Source organism: Sebastes umbrosus, chromosome 18 (genome assembly GCF_015220745.1).
Source record: "Sebastes umbrosus isolate fSebUmb1 chromosome 18, fSebUmb1.pri, whole genome shotgun sequence".
Lineage (NCBI taxonomy): Eukaryota > Metazoa > Chordata > Actinopteri > Perciformes > Sebastidae > Sebastes > Sebastes umbrosus.
In genome coordinates this window covers 23,231,640-23,253,833 of record NC_051286.1, presented here as the reverse complement: position 1 = coordinate 23,253,833, position 22,194 = coordinate 23,231,640, and the positions used below count along the sequence as shown (strand labels likewise).

General features: G+C 40.5%; 1 protein-coding gene across 7 annotated transcripts in view; it reads left to right on the top strand.

Moving 5' to 3' along the window:
* The window catches only part of epha7 (eph receptor A7), a 106,113-nt gene extending 87,139 nt beyond the window's left edge, over window positions 1-18,974 (top strand). For 2 of the 7 annotated variants that reach the window (XM_037750450.1, XM_037750448.1), the window contains exons 10-17: window positions 2,521-2,634; window positions 3,065-3,250; window positions 4,202-4,263; window positions 4,498-4,707; window positions 6,735-6,950; window positions 10,570-10,763; window positions 11,397-11,552; window positions 13,481-18,974. In XM_037750450.1, coding sequence (XP_037606378.1) covers window positions 2,521-2,634; window positions 3,065-3,250; window positions 4,202-4,263; window positions 4,498-4,707; window positions 6,735-6,950; window positions 10,570-10,763; window positions 11,397-11,552; window positions 13,481-13,595 — 1,253 coding nt within the window. In that variant the 3' untranslated portion in view covers window positions 13,596-18,974. Of the gene's footprint in view, window positions 1-2,508; window positions 2,635-3,064; window positions 3,251-4,201; window positions 4,264-4,497; window positions 4,708-6,734; window positions 6,951-10,569; window positions 10,764-11,396; window positions 11,553-13,480 lie in introns of all 7 variants that reach the window. The other 5 variants (XM_037750452.1, XM_037750451.1, XM_037750449.1 and 2 more) reach the window with 3 other exon arrangements.
* Window positions 18,975-22,194: the final 3,220 nt, after the last annotated feature.

The following is a 22,194-nucleotide window of genomic DNA, read 5'->3' as shown; positions in this document are numbered from 1 at the left end:
AGGCATGAGCGTTTGATCCCGGTTCATTTGATTTGAGTCAAAGCTGGGAACAATCGGGCTAACATCTGCTGCTGATTGGCTGCACTCAGTCTGTGGAGATGAAGAAGTTTGGGAAACTACAAACGCATGAATGTGACAGCTGTCAGGGAGGGAGTAGAGGGTGACCCGTGAGGAAGGAGTGTTCTCTTAAAAAATAAAAAAAAGAAGCGATAACTCAGGTGGTTTTAGTGAGCGACAGAGTTTCTGGTGTTTGCTCTGTTGAAGGGGCCTTCTATCAGTAAAAGGGTATTTTTTTAACACTGATACACCACCCCTAATGATGCCCCTGGAGATCCAGCTGCAGACAGCTTCCCCAAGCAGAGCCGTAATGATCCACGCTGTAGGCGAACTGCTGATTTGGAAACAAAGGGTCAGGGGTTGTCACGATGTGTACGGCTAAAGCAGAGGCAGTGCCGGTGAGCCCAGGTTGGCCACTGCTAAGTATCTGACAGATCCACCCCAGGTCCCACCTACTGAAGCAAAAAAAAACTGGGAGAAAAACACAAACAAGGCTAGTGTCTGGCTTAATGGAGCGATCCGCCGTGCAATATCAAATGACGAGAGGCTGCCAGGGCGGAGGAGGCTAGATAGCGCAAAATTCAACATGTAGACCCAATTTGTCTGCCATGTAGCAGCGAGGAAGTCCCGATAAGACATCTGCTATCAGATCCGCTGACATCTCGGATGGACGAAGCAATTATGGGAGCAAGTGGAGGGAAATCTCAGCTGCCGGCGTCCCCTCACTGGAGCACAATGCATTTGTTGTGTTTACGCCATCGGATCAGCCACATTGCCTTTTCTTTCCATACACAGAATAAGTGTTCTACTCTGTTGTTTCTGGCCAGCGTTTATCCAGCGTATTATGGCTGTAGCAGCTCATTAAATTTTAAAGTTGACAGGTTATATTGTTATCAGTGGAGTTTAAAATGCGTAGTGTAATTGCCCCCATGAGTGGTGTGTTCACTTAATAGTGCATAAAACTGTAATTTGCTGTTAATTTGTTCAAAATGTAAACCCCCCTACCCCATCTCTGGCCTTACTCTAACCTTGTTTGTTTTCCTTATTCGTTACAAACTGCTCACACTCTCACTTCATGGGTATTCATGAACTCTTCTCACATCAGTGTTACTGGGAAAATTACTGGAGCAGTGTCCTTTTTCTACTTTAGCTTTGTATTTATATTCAATTCCATCTTATTTTGTCTCTAATATCTGAGAATAATACACAAAAACATTTTTCTCAGCCTGAGTAGTGTCTGCTAAAAAAAATATCTGGACGAAAAGAAATGCTGCGAGACTTTGAGCCTAATCAGCAACTAAATACCAAACTGTAATCACCACTGAAATCTTAATGTTGAAATGTTTTTATAGCATTGAAATATTTTATTTTATTTGAAAATCTATCTGAATGTATGTAGTGTGAATTCCAGAAGGCCATATCAATTGGTGCAATTTCAAAAAAAATAATTTTCAGTATATGCTGTATATTTTTAGGGTGAACTCAGAAAATCAGATTTAAAATTAGATTTGAACATTATAGCTGGACAAGAAATAGAGCCTGAACCCAATCGAGCACACTTCTGTCCTATCTGGCCAGTCACCCATATTACAAAAAAAAAGATGAGTCACTGGAAACACCGTACGCTTGAATCTTCTATCTTAACTCCTACTAAAAGAATTAAGTACTTTGATTCAGAACTTGAAATTACCTTTGGAAAATATCAAAGAGGGGGATTTAAACCACATAAATCCAAGTTTTCAAAGTAAAAGCTATAAAGTGGAATTAAGATGTCAACATTAAAGGGGACATATCATGCACAATTTCAGGTTCGTAATTGTATTTTGGATTTGCCTTAGAACATGTTCACATGCTTTAATGTTAAAAAAAACACATTATTTTTCTCATCCTGTCTGTCTGAATATACCTGTAATCACCCTCTTGTCTGAAATGCTCCGTTTTAGCACCTGTCTCTTTAAGCCCCCCTCCTGAAAAAGCCCAGTCTGCTCTGATTGGCTTGTTTGAAAAGTTTTTCATGATATGTCCCCTTTAATTATAAAAAGGTGGTTAAACAATGAAGTTGTCAGCTGTTTGTAAAATTCAAATTATTACAGGAAATACCTACTTGCTGTTGGATTTAAAAAAAGAAAGTAGGGAAACAACCCCCTCAGTGACATCAGGTGTCAATAAACCACCAGTCATGATAAGTGTATGAACCAGCGTGGCCGGTGAGCCAGATTATTCTTCAGTGAGGTAATCTCAGGAGGTTAAAGGTCACAGGGTTATTCAAATCTTTGCTTCCCACCTCCTGATAGATTTCCCTGTGTGAGAACCCCCTTTTTGACACCGGCCACTGTCTGTTCAGCAATTCCCTCTGAACCACTGGTCTTAGTAATCGTTTGCCTGTCAAGTGCCCGCCGGTGCGTAGCGTGCATATTTAATCATGACAGTAATCCTCTTACCTTTCTACAGTTAAATTTCCAGGCACCAAAACCTACATTGACCCTGAAACCTACGAGGACCCGAACAGGGCTGTCCATCAATTTGCCAAGGAGCTGGACGCCTCCTGCATTAAAATTGAGCGGGTTATTGGAGCAGGTGAGCCCATTCTGATTCTCTCGCTGTGTAGTCACTCCGTGCTCTCATATATCACGCTGACAGCCAGATATTTACACCTTGACACAGCTTTATGCATTGTATATTGATAGTGCTATTGCAAAGAGGGGGGAAAAAGTTCATTGCAATTAACGTGTGGGCTGGTGGAGGCAGTCACAGAGATCTTCCCACAGCTGAGAAATTGCTGCCACATGGGTTTTACAGAGGCGGTCAATGACAGTGTCTGTGCATCTCTAGCGTGTCTTATTATAGGTCCTGGTTACACTCCCCTGAGTATAACAAGATGTCGCACTCCAATTTGTATTCCACCACTGCACAGCTGCTTTGTCTCAAAATACACTAATAAATTTGTCATTGTGAAGTTTTTTTTTTTTTTAACCACCTCACTCATGAATGCTTCATCCCCACACAGGAGAGTTCGGGGAGGTGTGCAGCGGCCGGCTCAAGCTGCCTGGAAAGCGGGACACGTCGGTCGCCATCAAGACGTTGAAAGTGGGCTACACGGAGAAGCAGAGGCGGGACTTCCTGTGCGAGGCCAGCATCATGGGGCAGTTCGACCACCCGAACGTCGTGCACCTGGAGGGAGTCGTGACGAGAGGTAATCGCTAGGGCTGTCGAAGTTAACGCGATGATAACCGTGTTAACGCAAATTTGTTTTAATGCCGCTAATTTCTTTAACGTATCGTTCTTTCGGGAGGTTGTAGCGGGCTCAGTTTTAAAGCTAGAGTGAAGATACTTGCATCATATGAAACTACAAAACCTAAGAAATAAGGATAAATAACGCTCCAAACTCGCACTAAATTTTGGTGAGGAAAAACTGGCATGGCCATTTTCAAAAGGGGTCCTTTGACCTCTGACCTCCAGATATGTGACTGAAAATGGGTTCTATGGGTACCCACGAGTCTCCTTTTTAGAGACATGCCTACTTTATGATAATCACATATTTTTTATGCTAAATGCAGTACCTGTGAGGGTTTCCGGACAATATTTGTCATTGTTTTTTGTTGTTAATTGATTTACAATAATAAATAACCACATACATTTGCATAAAGCAACATATTTGTCCACTCCCATGTGGATACTTGACAAATCTCCCTTTAAGGTACATTTTGAACAGCTGAAAACAATATGGGTTTAATTTGCGATTAATCGCAATTGGATATTTTAATCGATTGCCAGCCCTAGAAATCACACTTGAAGGTGAAATGAAAGTGTGAACTCGCCGTTTGAGATGGTTTAAAAATCCCGTAAGATCGGTTTCATCGAAGCGTATTTAGCTTTGGGAGGTAACGGTGCCGTAGTTAGAGTGACATTATATCTGATTAAATTAGCCACAGTCCTTGTTTAACATTTTCTCATTTAGACACTGTAATAAAAGGAACAGATGGTAACTTTTAATTAAAAGCCCAATGAAACACGCAGCTAAAAATATCTCGGAAGCAGTTTCGGCATAGTTGTTTTGTGGAGCATTTTGTAAGCAAACAAATTCAGGTATCAATGAATCATCTTATTGATCTTATTGTTCTGTCCGTCTTTGTGTTCCGTATAGGAAAGCCGGTGATGATTGTCATCGAGTACATGGAGAACGGCTCATTAGATGGTTTCCTCAGGGTGAGTATCACCTTCGAAAGCGCAGGAGGCTCAAAGCAGCATCTTTTGTAACTTCTCTTTGCTTTTGCTAGAAAGTGTCCCAGAGAGCAGGCGGTCTGCAGTAGGATCTGTGCATCGCATACATATCATAAATCTTGTGCTAGAGCTGCTGCAGTGCTGTGACCTACATTTTCCCCTCATGGTCAATGAAGATGGCTGAACCTGCCTGTGTGTTTTTCTCTCTGTGCCGCGCAGAAACACGACGGTCAGTTCACAGTCATCCAGTTGGTGGGGATGCTGCGGGGCATAGCGGCGGGAATGAGATACCTCTCTGATATGGGATACGTCCATCGAGATCTGGCTGCGCGAAACATCCTTGTCAACAGCAATCTCGTATGTAAAGTGTCTGACTTCGGCCTGTCAAGGGTGATAGACGACGATCCCGAGGCTGTCTACACAACAACTGTGAGTCAATTAAAGTGCTTGCTCTCCCTACCCAGAGCCCTGTCTGAATCCTCTAATCAAATCACAGCCGGTGCATGAAAATAGAGCAGAAGCACTGGTGCACGGCCAAGTAGTCCGCACCATTTTTAATATGTGAAACAAGATATGTTTCCATACAACTCTCTGACAATTCAGCCTTTATGAAGAGTTCATAAGTTGTAACTGATGCCTTATTTATGGTTAGTAAGTCATTTACTAATGCTTCAGTTATAAGCCATTAATAAGAACAATTTCTGGGTTGCCAGGTTGGGGATTCTCTCTGCTAGGTCATAATGTGTGCACTGTCAGCACTGACTAATACACTTACAAATGCAACATTTAGGTCATGGACATTTTGCATGCAAGCATCAAATTCACAATATGAAACAACAGCACATTTATACGACAGCCACGATGAACCCAAGCCGAGCCAAACCAAAAACAAAAAAAGATGCACATCATTAGTAACTAAATGTCAAGAAGATTCTTAGGATATCATTGAAAGATGGAAATAGATACACTGCACCACAAAACTACTGTTAAAATGACAATAATAATGCATCAAAGCAAATTTAATGCATTAACACAACTTGCGATATTAAGGAGGTAGCAGGTTCAGTTTTAAATCTAAAGTGAAGATACCATAACATATGAAACATATGAAACTAAAAAACCTAAAGAATTCATTGGTACCAACCATGTCATACTAGCTAATCGTAACGTAGGCTAAATAATGCTCCAAACTTGCGCTAAATTTTGGCGAGGAAAAACTGTCATTTTCAAAGAGGTCCCTTAACCTCTGACCTCCAGATATGTGAATGAAAATGGGTTCTATGGGTACCCACGAGTCTCAGCACACTGACACACTGACAGCTGTTGTTGCCTGTTGGGCTGCAGTTTGCCATGTTATGATTTGAGCATATTTTTTATGCTAAATGCAGTACCTGTGAGGGTTTCTGGACAATATTTGTCATTGTTTTGTGTTGTTAATTGATTTACAATAATACATATATACATTAATTTGCATAACGCAGCATATTTCTCCACTCCCATGGTGATAAGAGTATTAAATACTTGACAAATCTCCATTTAAAGTGCATTTTGAAAAGTTAAAAAACGTGTGATTAATTTGCAATTAATCATAATTAACTCTGGACAATCATGCGTAATCGCAATTAAATATTTTAATCAATTGACAGCCCTAATATACATGCATATGAAATATGGGGAAAATAGTTAGCGATTAAACAATTAGTCAATGGCCGGAAAAAGAATCACCAACATAATGTTTTTATAATCAATTTGTCAGTCAAAGAGGGCCAACACATGTGCAGGCCCTTGCTTCTCAGATGTGAGGATCTGCTTCTTTTCTTTGTTATATATAAGTGCAAATTTGAGAATTTTGAGAATGTTGGCCAAACAAAAGAAGCAAAAATGGCTCCTTGAGCTCTGATGGCATTTTTGTCTGTTAATAACCCACCGATGAGATATTACACAACCTTTTTGTTCTTATTAATGAGCAATACATTTTTTTATTTGAAACCTCAATAAATGATTTACTAACCATTATTAAAGTCATCTGTTACATCTTACAAAACCCACAAAGGATGCCTTATTAGAAAGTGGTGGCAGTATTTTTGCTTAAAGGGGACATATCATGCTCATTTTCAGGTTCATACTTGTATTTTGGGTTTCTACTAGAACATGTTTATATGATTTAATGTTAAAAAAAAACACATCATTTTTCTCATCCTGTCTGTCTGAATATACCTGTATTCACCCTCTGTCTGAAACGCTCAGTTTTAGCACCTGTCTCTTTAAGACCCCCTCCTAGAAAAAGCCCAGTCTGCTCTGATTGGCTTGCAAGAAAAATATAGTGCACCTTTGCAAAGGTAGATCTCAAGCTGTGGGCAGTATATTGCAATGATATGTCCCCTTTAAGTTTGTGGAATTTCTTTGTGTTTTGACCATGTGTGTAATTGTAAAACTCTCTCTAATTGATGTTTTAGGGGAAGATTCAGGATATAATGAATTTGATCTTTACTCCAGCCACTGACCTGCGTTTTACTGAACAGGGCGGCAAAATACCCGTCCGATGGACCGCGCCGGAGGCCATACAGTATCGTAAATTCACCTCTGCAAGTGACGTGTGGAGTTATGGCATTGTCATGTGGGAGGTCATGTCCTATGGGGAGCGGCCCTACTGGGATATGTCCAATCAAGACGTAAGTTACCGCCTGATATAAAGTCAATAAGTTACTTTGTGATTCTGCTGATCGACTGCCTCATAACCAACGATCATAATCTTTAGTAAAAAAAAAGAATTGGCTTTGTAAAGCGTGCACAGATATGCTCTGATTTTAAAGGGGTACTTTTACTATGTTCTGACACGTTTTAACGAGTTTCTAAGCAATAAATCCGGTATTGCTCACAAATAACAAGTTAGTTTAGTTAGAGTGTTCCTACAGTGGAGGTTATGCATTACTTCCAATCTGGGAGAACAACTATTTTACTAACGATCATCTGAAAGGGGGCAGATATTCTCCCCAGATTCATCCCTAATTATCCTCTAATGAAGTCATCCCGCTAAAACATAGAGAATCACAGACAAAAATCCCAGTTTGTAGCTCTTCTTTGAGGCCTTCTTGCAGGACCCTCACGAGAACAACTCGCCGGGGACGGTGACCTTGGGTTTAATTAGTTCAAGAAGTCTTGCTATAATCATGCAGTCTGAATCCATTTGAAGGAGAAACAGTTCCTGGAATGGGACACGCATTGAAATGAAGTCCAGAGAACATGGATTTTTGATGCTGCTATTAATATAAATAACAGGACTGGAAAACACTTGTCATGCAGAATGCTTTTGATTCGAATGCCTTTTAAAAGTTTATAATTACTTATGGTAATGTGAACCAGTGTGAGTAGCAGTGTTGAACCAATTACACAGCCAGCAGCTCGTGCATATTTTGCAGTTTGCGTTGCACTCGTTTTGTTTTAGACATAGAAGTCAAGGATGTAAAGATATAGATACGCTCTGATTTTAAAGGGCCACTTAACCGATTTTACACGTCAAGATTAGTTTACTCCTCATGGTCAGTACTCAACCTCTGGAACAAGTTCTATAATGTCTTCTATGGCCCTGATGATGTCATAGTTATGTCATCAAGGTTATCTGAGCTTGGACCAAGAGACTGCACATTTTTAACAGAAAGCCTGCGTTACAAACTGTGGTGGTGAAATATATGGTAATTTACCATTCAGCGATGGTCTAATGAAAATATGTTATGGGTTGCATTATGGGAAATGTAGGATCCAGTGTTTTTAGAGCTGGACTCATGCTCGTGTGTAAACGTCAGGATATCTCGGCTTCTGCTGCTTTGATTTTAACCACTTTATTTATTAAATCTATCCCTCACAAATGGCCAACTTTATGAAGTGCAATACAAAATTATAGAGTGCTCCTTTAATTATCCCTTTTATAGGTGTTTTGACACCCGTCAATGAAACATTTAAAGGCCCCCGTACACTCACGTACTGCAAGAGAGAAAATTAGTTTACATCTCTCTCGTTGTACGTAAAAACATAGCAGGATTAATGTTGGATGTTTACAAAACCTGAACATGAGTCAATGACATCATGTTGTAGCTGTATCCCAGAGTAATACAACAATACACATTATTTTAATAGGAGTCACTTTAAATTAAATTAACTCAGTGAAGCACAACGCAGTCAAAACAAGATATTCTAGCTCCGGCAATACAGCTCAAACTGAAAAAAAGTGAAAAACAAACACAGCTTCAAAGTCCCAGAACCTTCTCCCACCTGACTGCTGATGTTGTGAAACTCAGTGCAGTACAGCTGGAAGGGGAATGTGGAGATTTCAGGGTTCCAGTAGGTGCTGTAATTAAATCAGAGAATGTATCTGTAAGGTGCCTTACCATCAAGACAATTGCAAGAGCTGACCCCCTGACATTGCCCAGACTTTTCATCCTCAAAGAACACATTTACTTTTGAAGTCCCACCCTTCTTTTTTTACAAATGTCACAAATTGCTATAATGATTGACTCACCCGCAGTTCTCTGAGTGCTGTTGCCTGCCTTCCTGCCAACTCCCACTGAGGGAGTCCAACTGCGCCAGACCACTTGAAGCTGTTCCTTATTGTCGGACACTTGGCACATTTTGATTGATGGTAGACGGCGAGCTAGTTCAGGCCGTAAGATTCCTATATGGCGCATGGTGTTTAGCACCCACAGCATCAGGCCTAAACATTATTAAGATTCTCCGGCGCTCCAAAGTGAAGGCATGCTGATTGCAACAATCAGATGTTAGAAATGCTAAACAAGATGGCCATACATTAAATGTAGCGTATGTGGTGTTTTGACGCTCTGCTACTTGACAGACATCAATGTCAGAAATTTTTTGCACTTTGTCAAGATGTCAGCAAACATCCTCCGGGGGATGCAGGAAGAACGGTATTTGCATTTTTCCCAATAGTTTCAGTGTTTTGACACCTTTTCCCTCCATGACTCATTCTCGTCTGAGCGGTCCTGACAGAAATAGCTGATGAATATATGCAGAAGCGTACACAGCTCCTTATCCACACAATAAAGGACGGGGAGCTAGGGGCTCAAATCAAAGTGTCCGCTGCACCCACTGTTCTCACGGCATTGACTTTTAATGAACTCTGTGCCAAACTGCATGCGTGATGCAGAGTGACAATAGATTATGTTTAAAGGCTCTGTGGAAAGATCTTTTCTATTATTTATCAGAGCTGTTTAAATATAGCCTTTTGTTTACACATAAACTCACAATTTAGCCTGCACCGTGGCATGTAACGTACTAAATATCTACGGTGTAACCATGCCCTTGTTGTGCCTTAAAGGTTATCAGTAAAATGTTGAAATCAATTTTAAAACATGCAGGCAGCCAGTAAAGACGGACAAGGACAGATGTAATATGATCCTAAAGAGTTGGTTAAAGACCTAGCTGACGTTTAGCACTAACTGAAGACAGGAGATTGTTTTCTGACTGATGAGAGCTACAATAATCAAGGCAAAATAAAATAATGCATAACCTTTTCTTCAGGATCATTAAATGAGAGAAAAGAATAAATCACACAAACTTTTCAACATGACCATCAACCATCAAATGGAAATTCATTAATGTATTACATGCTGGATCTCACATCCTTTGTCTGTTTTTTTGGTTTTTTTTTTAACAAACCACATCCTTCGTCTTGGCCGTTATCAGCTATGATCTATTATAACATTTTGTTCAACAACTTCACTGCTGAGATGTAGGGACACTGTCTATTGGTATCATTGCATTCCAAGATCTCAGCAACCAAACTGAAGAATTAAATGTTGCCATAAGCTACCTCATAGAGATGAGTACCACAGACTGAGGGTCAGAGAATTGGGGGTTTGGAGTTAAGGTGATACTAAAGGCTGATACTAAAGGGTTTGGGGTTAGGATGACACTAAAGGCTGATACCAAAGGGTTTGGGGTTAGGATGACACTAAAGGCTGATACCAAAGGGTTTGGGGTTAGGATGACACTAAAGGCTGATACCAAAGGGTTTGGGGTTAGGATGACACTAAAGGGTGATACCAAATGGGTTTGTGGTTAGGATGATATTAAAGGATTTGGGGATAGGATGACACTAAAGGCTGATATCAAAATGTTTGGGGTTAGGGTGATACTAAAGGGTGATATCAAAGGGTTGGGTAATACTGAAGGCTGATACCAAAGTGTTTGGGGTTAGGGTGATACTAAAGTGTTTGGGTTTAGGATGATACTAAATGCTGATACTAATGACTGACTAATCTGTTTCGCATTCTCCAGGTCATAAAGGCGATAGAGGAGGGCTATCGTCTTCCAGCCCCAATGGACTGTCCACCAGGCCTGCATCAGCTAATGCTGGACTGCTGGCAGAAAGACAGAGCCGAACGTCCCAAATTCGATCAGATAGTTGGCATCCTTGATAAGATGATCCGCAACCCTAATACGTTGAAAACCCCAGTGGGAACATGTACAAGGTGAGGAAATAAAACCCCAAATGAATCATTTCAGAATGAACCTTCATACAATAAAGAATTTGAACTTTTATTTTAGTGCATTAGTGGATGATCCAAAGTGTTCAGCGGATGATTTAGCCTCTGTAGTTCACAGATGAAAGATAAATCCCAGGGGATCGATACCCCAAAGCAGCTTCCATGGCTTTATGGTCAATAGCAGGGCTTTTAAATCAATCTCTGTAATGAGTTCCTGGTACTTTAAAGTGCAGTGGGAACTCCAGACCTCACTCTGACGTTTGTCAGATGAATTCTATTCGCAGTCAGAACATACTTTCCCGAGCTGAGATCGAGAGGTTACAGCTGGTTAAAAAGCATTTTATTATATGGAGACTGTATGTGGTGAATGTAATCAGATTGAAAATGTATTGACAGAAATATTTTCCAGAAGCAGAAAGCTGACATGCAGCATCTGTTTGTGAATTTCTTATTGATTGAAGCCTCCAATCAGCTAGTTTTTTCCCCCCTTCTCGCAATTTACTGCACCGCTGGATGCCTTTGGTCGTCGCTTTGTCTCGTCTCCTGCTTGATTGTGTTTTCAGCAGAATGTTTCCTTTTCACATAAGACATAAACATCATTCTGTGCTCATCCCGCAGACCAATTAGTCCACTGTTAGATCAGAGCACACCAGACTTCACTGCTTTCCGCTCAGTGGGAGAGTGGCTGGAAGCCATCAAGATGGAGCGATACAGAGACAACTTCACAGCAGCTGGCTACAGTTCCCTGGAATCTGTGGCCAGGATGTCAATCGAGTAAGTAGATATGAAGCCCTCAAGTGGTTAGGCATCAGTACAGAGCATTAATGCCAGCCACATTTAGACTGCGATTACACCTACACTTCACTTCCTTCTATCCTAAGCCTTTGGACACACAAGGAACGTCAGGAGCGCGTGGTGGCTGGGTGGCTGCGTGATACACGCGTCGGGCGTTCACACCAGCCGCGTGTCTGTTGTTGCTGTCAGCCCTTTCTTTCTACATAGAGTTTGCCTTTTAATGGCCATTTCTTTTCATTATAAATATCATTTATATTTATTTTAGACTGAGAAAGGTTAAGAAACGTGGGGTAATTTGTAAATAATAGTAATAATTCACAATTAAAACTCCGTACTATATTCATTCATGGAGCTCTCCAAGTCACTGCATGTTCTAGAACACTTTCCGGCACATATTTCAGAATAAAAGCCTCGTGTTAACAAATGAAGGAATTCTGTCTACAGAAAAAAAAACGCTTGAGGGCTTTTATTTCAAAATGAAAGAAGGAAGTGTTGATTTAAACCCCACACTTTATCAATTCATGGAGCTCTCCAAGTCACTCTAAGTTCCACAGCACTGACTGTTCATATTTCAGAATAAAAGCATCATGTTAACAAATGAAGGAATTCTGTCCATAGAAAAAATGCTTGAGGGCTTTTATTTTGAAATGAAAGCAGGAAGTGTTGATTTAAAAATAAGTCATAACTTTTTTTCATCGACGTTCCTAGTGTGTCCGGGCTGTAACCTGAGTAAACACATCTACGAGTTTCTGTAACCTACCATACTTTTTCCAATACTGGCCTGGGCCTTTATTTACCCTGCAGAGCAAACTGCAGAGATAACCAGGCCTTTTTTTCTTCCCTGATTCATTACTATACTTATACTGTATATCCTATACATATTTTAGTAAGAAGTCTCCCTGTTCATTGATTCGCTCTGGTTTTAATTTGCTGTAAATGCAAACTCAACACCTCCTCCATGTTTATCTGTTGTCTTGATAAATTCAGTGTAATGTACATTTCTGCAGCACTAATTCCATCAGTTCAACAATGGAGTCACCTCATACACACTGCTCTATTACTCAAAGTCTTTCTATCAGAAAAAAACCTTTATTCTCACACTAAATATTTCCAATTGAAGTTTTTTCATTGGGTGATAAGCTACCCTCAATGACACTCAACACTTACAGAGATGTTTCACATTAAAAGCCTTCTTTGGGCTCAAAGGGTATAGTAGTTCTTCCCTATACTGGTTGGCTTTTAATGCAAACATCTACACAAAGAATTGAGATTGTAGCTTAATTAAACACAGATAAAAAAAACAGCAAAGAAGAAATTATTGGAAGTGATTACAGTGTTCTGTTATTTCATATCAAATGAAGTACTCTATTGGTATCAATATCACTTTAAGGGTGCTACTAATCATTTAAACGATACCCATCCCTGGGTGTGTCCCAATGCCATATCAAACATTGTCATGTGGTGGGTCCTCATCCTGATCGTCATGAACCTGTGTGAACTCTTTGCTGTTTATTGCATTCTTACTAGTTGAGAGCAGCTAAATATGAGCATCAGCCCAGACTGCGGTTTGCCGTTGAGTTGTTACTCAGAACTTCCAATGACCATCAGATGTCAACATTCGTCTCCACATCCCCATAAAATGCTCAAGGGTTCAAATAAACTTTCCAAACATACTTCCCAAAAAAAAAAAAAAAAAAATGAAACTTCAGATCATATTTTTTGCCACATCATCCTTGACATTGATGTTCAAACTCATCATTGAGATTCATAAACAAGCCTGCTGCGTTCAGCTGCCTTTTTTGTACCCTTTTACTCACAATAATGAAAAAGCTGAGGCTGTAAATCGCACTTGTTTGGCCCCTCACTGTGGTCCAGTGCATTGATTGATGTGTTGTCCTGTCTTCCAGGGACGTGATGAGCTTGGGGATCACGCTGGTGGGCCATCAGAAAAAGATCATGAGCAGCATACAGACTATGAGAGCCCAGATGCTGCATCTCCACGGCACGGGTGTCCAGGTGTGACGAACTGCGACGACGGGCCGCGTCGGACGGGGGCGCAAAAACGAAAAAAAAACAGAACTTATCTGGAGCAGTGCCTGGGACGTAACCGGGATTATCGTCAAAGTAAACGGACATCTGTTATGTCTGACTCTTCCGGCTGTGTCTGGAGTGAAATCATTCCTTTGTTCCTCAGTGAAGGATTGTGGTCCGCCTCTTCAAAGGGCACTAAAGGGAGGAAAAGGGCAAAAAACAACAACAAAAAAAGAAACTACCTGGACGAGATGACTTTCTTTTTACTTCCTTTAATTTTTTTTTTTTTAGAAGCGCTTATGAACTCAACCACATATCAAATGGCGCATTGGAAAGGAGTTTGACGCTTCCGTTTCTTTAACTTAATGAATGATTTAAGTGCACACCATGGCTATGGATTTCCTTTAAAAAGAACAAAAAAAACTAAAAAACAACTTGTCTACTTGCGGTGGTTTCAGTTGTTTCTTTTTCAAATTTGTTAATTTTCTTTTCGTCTGCCACAGTGATGTATTGTGGCCCATGCAGCAGTTTTTTTGACGTTGACAACAGGGTAAACTCTCTTTTATCCAAACAGAGCAGAGGGAACTTTTTAGGTGCAGATTCAAAGGTACTTTTCGTGCTGCTGACACAGGCTGGACTGTTTGAACTGTTTGCAGTGACTCATGTTTTTCCTTCATGTGCTGTTGAAGTGAAAATGGTATCCTCACACGCTTGTTTGGGTTTTTTGACATGGTTTCAACCTTTCAATTTTTTCTATTAAGGAATTTCCTGATGAGTGCAACACTGAGGAGGTGAATTGTTCTTCGAATCAACAGACTTTTATATCAGAGTAGCAATATCCTTTGTCTTGGTGTTCACTACAGGAAACGCATAACGGTTACTTGGTTATTGAGTAGAATGTTGCAGCGCTGTTGAATGGTTTTATTGAATTTGAAGCCACCGCAAATTGTTTTTGCCGTCATTCTGCCTAAAATGTTGCACACACGTGTTTGTTTTGGTGCATTGTTGAGCTGCAAATACAATTTTTTTAGGGTGGATCCAAGAACGTTGTAGACGTAATACTGCCTTAAAATGTGTTAGATTACGTATTGCCACTATTTTAGGCACTTCAATGGCAATGCTTTCTGCATTCATTTAAAGGGTGGACAAGCTCCCTATGTTTTTTTTTTTATTTTCCTTGTAGTGTGATGTCTTTTTATCTGGAACTTGAACTGGTGAAATCAAGTGCACGGGCACGGTTTAATGCCACGAGTGACACAGTCAGCAAAGAAGAGACGGACTTAAACAGAGCAATAATTACCAGGTCGAAATGGTCCTCACCTGAGATTTTTAAGGTGCTAGGTTTTATCACGTTGGCTGTGCTGAGACAAACCCTTTGGAAAGATTCAGTCACCGCCGGAAAAGGAAAGGAATGTACTTCTTTGACCGAAAAAAAACGGTTTGAAAAGTGCTCAGAAAACGGCCGTGCCAAGTCATCAAACGAAATAATCGTGTCGTATTTTGCCGCTATGATATGCTAAACGTTTGATGAAAATCTAACGCGGCGTGAACATGTTGAATTGAGTGGCTGCAGAGATGAAAGAGGCACCATTTGAAACACTAGAAAGGTGCCAGTTAGCCATGCTGACATCATCTTCCGACACCAACGCGTTGTCCAGAAATCAAAGAGCCCCTTCAGGGTTCGGGTTCTGAAAATTAGGACCAAGCGACGGGGCTCGAGTCAGACGCAGATCAGGCTGTTAAATCCCACCGTCGCGGCTCTGTAGGCACGCCATGCAGCTCCCTTATTTATTCATGCGTCTGCGCCGCTCATCCCTCACAGGTGTAGATGTGACGGAACATGCATTAAAGTGTCTCTTAAGATTGCTCCTCTTTTCTTCCACACGGCTTTGTATGGAGAACAGAGACGAGGGGGCTTTGCATAAGATGTGCTAAAAGCCAATCAACCTATTCGGTGCCATCTGTCTCCACTTCAAATGCAAAAAAAAAAAGGAGAAAGTTTCCATGTTAAGTATGTTTTAGTGCAGTATTCTTTGATAGGAACATGCAGTTATTCAGCTGGAGTGGTGTTACCATTACAACCGTATATTCTACTGCTGCTGTGACATGAGATAAATCTATATTTTCAAAGCTACAGTTATTTCTTTCAACTGTTTTCATCAAGTGCATCGAAAAAAGCATAACCACATCAGGAATCATCAACCTTGAGCTCACTGACAAACAGTAAAACCATTACTAGCTTTCTTCATTCTCTCAATTATGTCTTCAACTGCATCCACATTAAGCCAGCTACATTTTGAAAACACATCTTTTTTCTCTCTGTTTTTGTCCCTTTTTGTGACCAGACGTGTGGAGCTTTTAGAGAAGGGTCTCCAGAGAGGATAGGAAGAAAGGGAAGGAAGGTAGAGAAACAAGGAAGATGTAAGCCTGTCTAGACTCTACTGAGTGAAGTCTGTCACCTTTAAAGGGGCAGCTATAATCTTTAAATGGATGGAAAGAAGGCATGCACAGTTGTGCATGTTCACGTATGTTTTTCAGCATATACTGTCTGCATATACAGTCATACTTTTTGGGCTAGATGCAGATGGTCTGCGCAGACCTCATGGACGCGTGGAATTCGGAAAGTATAATTTGGGCGTAACCCTCTCTGTAATCACTGATTTTAAATGTTAACGTAGCTGATCACACAATACTGGTGTTCTCATTAATCCTGTTTATGATGATTTAAAATGATTTGGGATGCAACTAATGGATATTTTCATTATCAATTTATTTGCCAATTATTTGACCAGATAATACTTTGGTCTCTATAATAGTGATTTCTCAAAGCCCAATTTACAACTTCAAATGTCTTGTTTTGTCCAACTAAATGTCCAAAATCCAGAGATATTCAGTTAGCTAGCGTAGAGGACTACAAACTCCAGCCAACATTCACATTGAACTCAGAACCTGTACATTTTTGGCACTTTTTGCCTAAAGAATGATTTAAATGTTTATTCAGTTCTACATTTTCTGTTGATTTATTCATCAACTTATTCTTTCAGAAGCCCAGTCGCCAGGAAGAAAATGTTGGCATACGTACGTTTCTTTGCAAACCAGGGATATGTTGAATGTCGCCGTTTTTGCATTCTGTCAGAGCGAGTGACGTAGTATATTGAGCGATTGTTATTAAAACTTACGTGGTACAATAACGAGTATAACAATCCAGTAAAGGTGGGTGTGTCCATCAAACACTGGACTTTCACCCAGGAGACCGCTGTTCATGTGCCGGGTGAAACCAAAAGTAAATGTTGACTTTGCGCTTGTTTCAAAATGTTACATAAGAAAGTCCACTAAGGGCGGTTGTTATTTATCTATGATAGTTACGTTGTCACGGTTGTTACGTTACATTGTCATGTAATTAATTTAACACAAACCATGACCTTTTTTCTAACCTTAACCAAGTAGTTTTGTTGCCTAAACCTAACCAGTCGTTTCACAACGTTAACCACGTGGCATTGCGTTTCCGCAAGCATAATACGAGGCTTATATTAAACGTATTTTTGGTTCAGAAACATCAACATTCAACGTATCCGTGGTTTGCAGAAACGTAGAATGGCAACTCTTTTTGTAATATTGATGAGCTGTAAATCAAATTACTATTTTATAGTAGTTCCATTGTCTAACAACAGAAACAACATCAACGGCTGTATGAAAACACGGTATGAATACTGACAGAAACCAGGAGGTTTAACCATTTGAGATCCAGCAGGCCGCTGTTCAACCGGACTTTGGCTGTGATTTTTGATCGTCGACCAAAGGAGACAAATGTCCTGTTTTCCTGTTGTCCAGCTGCTTTGTGAGGACAGAGATCCACCAGCGGGTTAGCTGTTAGGGTTTCAATGATGGCAAAAGGTTTTATAGTCTTTAAAATGCAGTACGTGCCAGTCGCTTTTACTCACTTATGTGATACTGGAAAACATACTGAAGCATTTTAATGACTCTAAAACCTTTTTCCATCAATCAAACACATCATCATTTATAACCCTGACCCCTATTCCTAACCTTTAAACGGTTAACAAACTTTTCCTGAAAAAGCTAGTGTGGATGTTTTTATACGTAAACTGTGTTTTCAGAATGATCCAGCTTAGTGTGGATGTATGCTTTGATCCATTTTCACTGTGGGACTCACCATTGTCAGGAGACACCAGGAATTAGCCCTGACCAGCTCTGAGCCCCCTGTGTCACACACACACACACACGCACACACACACACACACACACACACACACTCACTCACACACTCCCTTTATCCATACAGCAGAGCTCAGCAATTGGGCCTTGGCCAGACCTTTGAATTGAATACCGGCATGAAGTCATTCAGTCAGCACAAAACTCCCCAGTTCACAGGCAGCACTCTCTCTCACCCCCCACCTCACGGCTCTGATTTTAAAACCGGGGCCCCTGGAGGCCCCTCACACCCCAGGGTAGAAGGCCTCTGTCCTTTATTTTTCCTGTGCTGGGGAAACAGCAGTTTGAGCCAAATTGAGATTAAGGCCAGGATACAATCGATTCAACGTCCAACTCACCTGCAACCTTCACCAACAGAAGTCACTTTACTGTCTGTTTCAGCTCGTTTCATCCACATTTTAAACTTCAGGTTTCTCAACTCTGGACAAGAAAAGTTTTGTTGTGGCTCATTTCAGCAAAAACAGAAAAAAAAGAATATAAAATGTAAAAAGGGGAAAAAAAAAAAACCTGCAGGATGTAGATGGTTGGAATCAGGAATAGCAGATAGAGTATGAAGTTATTTTTCAAATCTTGTGGTTCAGCAGTTGGAAGTTAGTTTCACCGCTTCGGCGAGGTGGTGGATAATTCCAAAGAGTGCAGCACTGTCGATTGTGTCAGAGGGAGACGAGATTTGAGGGATCTTTGTATATGTACTAATTGTAAAACTTGTAAATGTTATTTATATTGTTTTTTACACATATTACTCGGTAGAGAGCTCTGAATACGTTGAAAATGCACTATATTTTTCTATCTCGCAGATGAATTATTGTCACCCCACAAGATTTCAGTTGTACATAATTTTTTCATTTAGGACCAAAGACAGCTGATAGGATTTCCATCTTTACTTTGACTTTGTTTTTGATTTTTTTTTGCGTTTTAGTTTGTTGTACAGTTATACAAAATGTCAATTTATTATTTATTTTTCTGTGATGAAAGTATTGAGAATATTCACTGGTCAAAAGTATTTTCCCCAACAGCAGAACTGTAAGATCATTTAATTAGACAATTTTCTTGTTACATAGACAATTCTTTTTGCTTTGTAACCTTTGTAATAGACTGTACATATATTTTTGGAAATATAATACAATCTCTATAGAAGTTTTGGGTGTCCTTTGCAGTGTTTTTTTTATCATCGCTAACTCATTTTCATATCCTGGGTGGTGTTCATTATATCAACTGTATTTTTAGATTTATAATCTTGACATCAGACGTCCATGTGGGTTTTGGTCATATTTAGTCAACTACGTCTTTCTTATCTGTAGTCAATATTTAGTCCATGAAATCCATGGACATTTTAGTCCAACCCGTTCTCACTCTCGTCAAATACCACCGCTTGGTCAGTGCCCTTCAGCATCTGATACCGACCCACAGAGGCGCCCTTTAGCGTCTGTATGAGACAAGCAAGGCTTTCAACTAACTACAATATAAACCCATCCGCGACATTATTAGACGACCAGAGCACCTGACGTAAAAGAGCGAGAAAGTCAGCATGGGGCAGGTGAAGGACGGACTGGTTTGTGTTCCGTGTGAAACCAAAACTCTTTTTAAGTTACATAACATACTTAACTTATGTACGTAACTAACAAGCATACTTATTTGAACCAAAACCATGATCTTTTCCTAAACCTAAATGACACCAGGGGGACCAGACCAAGCGTCCGTATGTGACGGAATGAGAACGGGTTGGTCAACTACAATTAAAGCTGCAGTAGGCAGGTTGGAGCAAATATGATTAAAAAAAGTTATTTTATAAAACGGTCACTATATCCTGACAGTAGTGCATGAGACAGGTAATCTGAAAAAAAATCATGTACGTCTGTGTCCTCCGGTGTCCTCCGGTGCTCCTAACGGCATCTGCAAGATTTCACAGACCGGAGGAAAACAACCAGTCAGAGCTGATCTGGAGTTTGCCGTCCAGCTGCCGTCTATGAGAGTCACCTTGAACACCCTGGCAGCCATATTGAGATCAGTTGAGGAAATACCAAGCACCGCCCACCAGTCAGAGCAAACTCTCTCATTTTACAGTACACTACAAGATGTTTCTGAAAACATCTTACGAGAGAAATAGGCATTACAGTAACAGAATATTGATTCATATTTGATCAGTGCTGCCTAGTTTGACCGTTTGATCGGAGTTCGCGAGTGATTGACAGCTTCCTCCGTTGAATGAACAGGCAATAAGAACGCTCTCTCTCTCTCTCTGAAACGGCCTGTGATTGGTCATAGTCTTCCGTCACGGGATCGATTTTTTAAAGCCTGAAAACAGAGCCATGAGGATGAGCAGAAGTCTAGTTTTCTCTCAGAACACTTGAATTACAATATGCTGAAAGGCTACTATGAAATGTTTGCCCAATGATGCCAACAACATTCTGCCCACTGCCATTGTAAGGTTAGGACATGGTTATAATAATAAACCATAGTTACAGGTACCTTGAGTTTTTGACCACACTGGTAGCGCTATGGAACCATGTTTTTAAGAATGGTTTCCAGTTTAGCTTTGATCGCGCATGTGCAAGAAGACGCACGTGCACACGGGCAATACAATGACGTTCCTGCGGCTGATTTCACTTTATTCCAATGATTGACAGTTGGCAGGGGTAACATGCAAAAAAACATAGCAATGCGCCAACAATTGCAGGAAAGAAGAAGAAAACCGCAAGCTATCAGACATGTAAACAAACGCAGGATTTAAAATCTTCAAAACATGCTTTAAAAATGAGGAAGGACAGCAGGAAATGCAATCAACACGTGTTAGACCTCGAAGATACACACAATGCACACGGATAGGCAAGGTTGAGGAAGATAGTGGTTACAGTTAATAAAAAGGCAAGGGTTATGCAGGACTGTGACGGAATGTGAATTACAGTCTCCTGCCTGAAAGTCTGACACACTACGTCGACCTCCACGCCCTCCTTTCTTCCTTACTACATAAATACCACACTGCTTCCTGCGTTAGCACTGAGCATTGGCACTGGACGTAAATCATGAGGTGCAGAGTCATCCAATATGGACATAATTACGGGGATACTGGGTTGGCGACGAGGAAGATCCAAAAGAAGACCCAGGCATGTGTGGACCATGGATCAACTTGAATTTTGTCTCCTATTTATATATGTCAACAATAAACATTTAGTCACAGTTTTTGTTTCATGAAGTTTTTGTTGCCTCATCGTCTTGTCTACTTCACAGAAAAAGGTTTGTTCACAGATATATTTCACCCCATTAATTGTTAATAAAATGAACACCAATCCTAATACACTATACTTTCTATTATTTATTATTATAGCTGCCATGGTTGTGTGTGTATTGTGAGACTGTGTGGCCAATGCTTGCAAGCATGTTTGTACATGCATACATGATAAGACAGCCAGAACTGTCCAAACAGTCCTCCAAAAGTCCCTGTTTTGTACTTTAATCTTCCAGCTCTTTGAAAGAGCTTGAATGGATCTCTCCTGATCATCTCGTTCGTCAGTTTTGGTATTTATTTTGGTAAGTTCGGTAGTGACTCACCATGCTGTCTCCAATTCTGCTCCACTCTCTCTCTGGGAGTTTTGGTTTCCACATGAATTTGGCTTCCCTACACGTTTTTCTCTCTGGCTATTCCTCAACTTCCCATCAACTCACACTGCACAATCTGATCCTGCTTAAATGGTTCGACCATCAGCAGAAGTATTGCAGGAGTAGGAGTATGAAAGTGGTGCTTTGTCTCTGGGCCTGGCTTTAAAATCTAAAGATGGATACTTATCTTAAAAGTCCATAGTTAAAAGTCTGTGGTCACAGCAATTTGGCGCTACAAGTGGTAGCATAGCGATTTACTGCACATGTCTGGAACACGTCCTCCAAACCAACAGTATAAACAGAACTACTACGCATTAGTGGTGTCCTCAACTGTTTGTGTACACATCTGTTTGGGAGTATAACCGAGGCTTTAGCCAAGCTGCAGGTTGGGAGCCCAGAAACTTAAAGGGTTGGTTCACCCAAATTACCAATGACATTTTAAATAATGGACACCAATATCCAGAACCAGGGTCCCCGTTACGCTGGTTAATCAACAGAACAGACTTTCAACAGTTTTCAAAGGGACTATTTCTTTGGTAAAAAGTAGTTGGATGGAAACTATTCTTATTTAACTAAGCAGCAAGCACACAGAAAGAAAAAAAGCAATAGCAACTGTTCAATTCCATGACAATGAGCAGACATTTGCCGATAAAGATCATGTCATATGGTAAAAAGCTCCAGAACAGCTATAATGGACCTTGTTTACTCAACTCTGTGTTTATAGTCAAGTTTCCATCCAAACTTAGTGCAAATTCTAACCAAA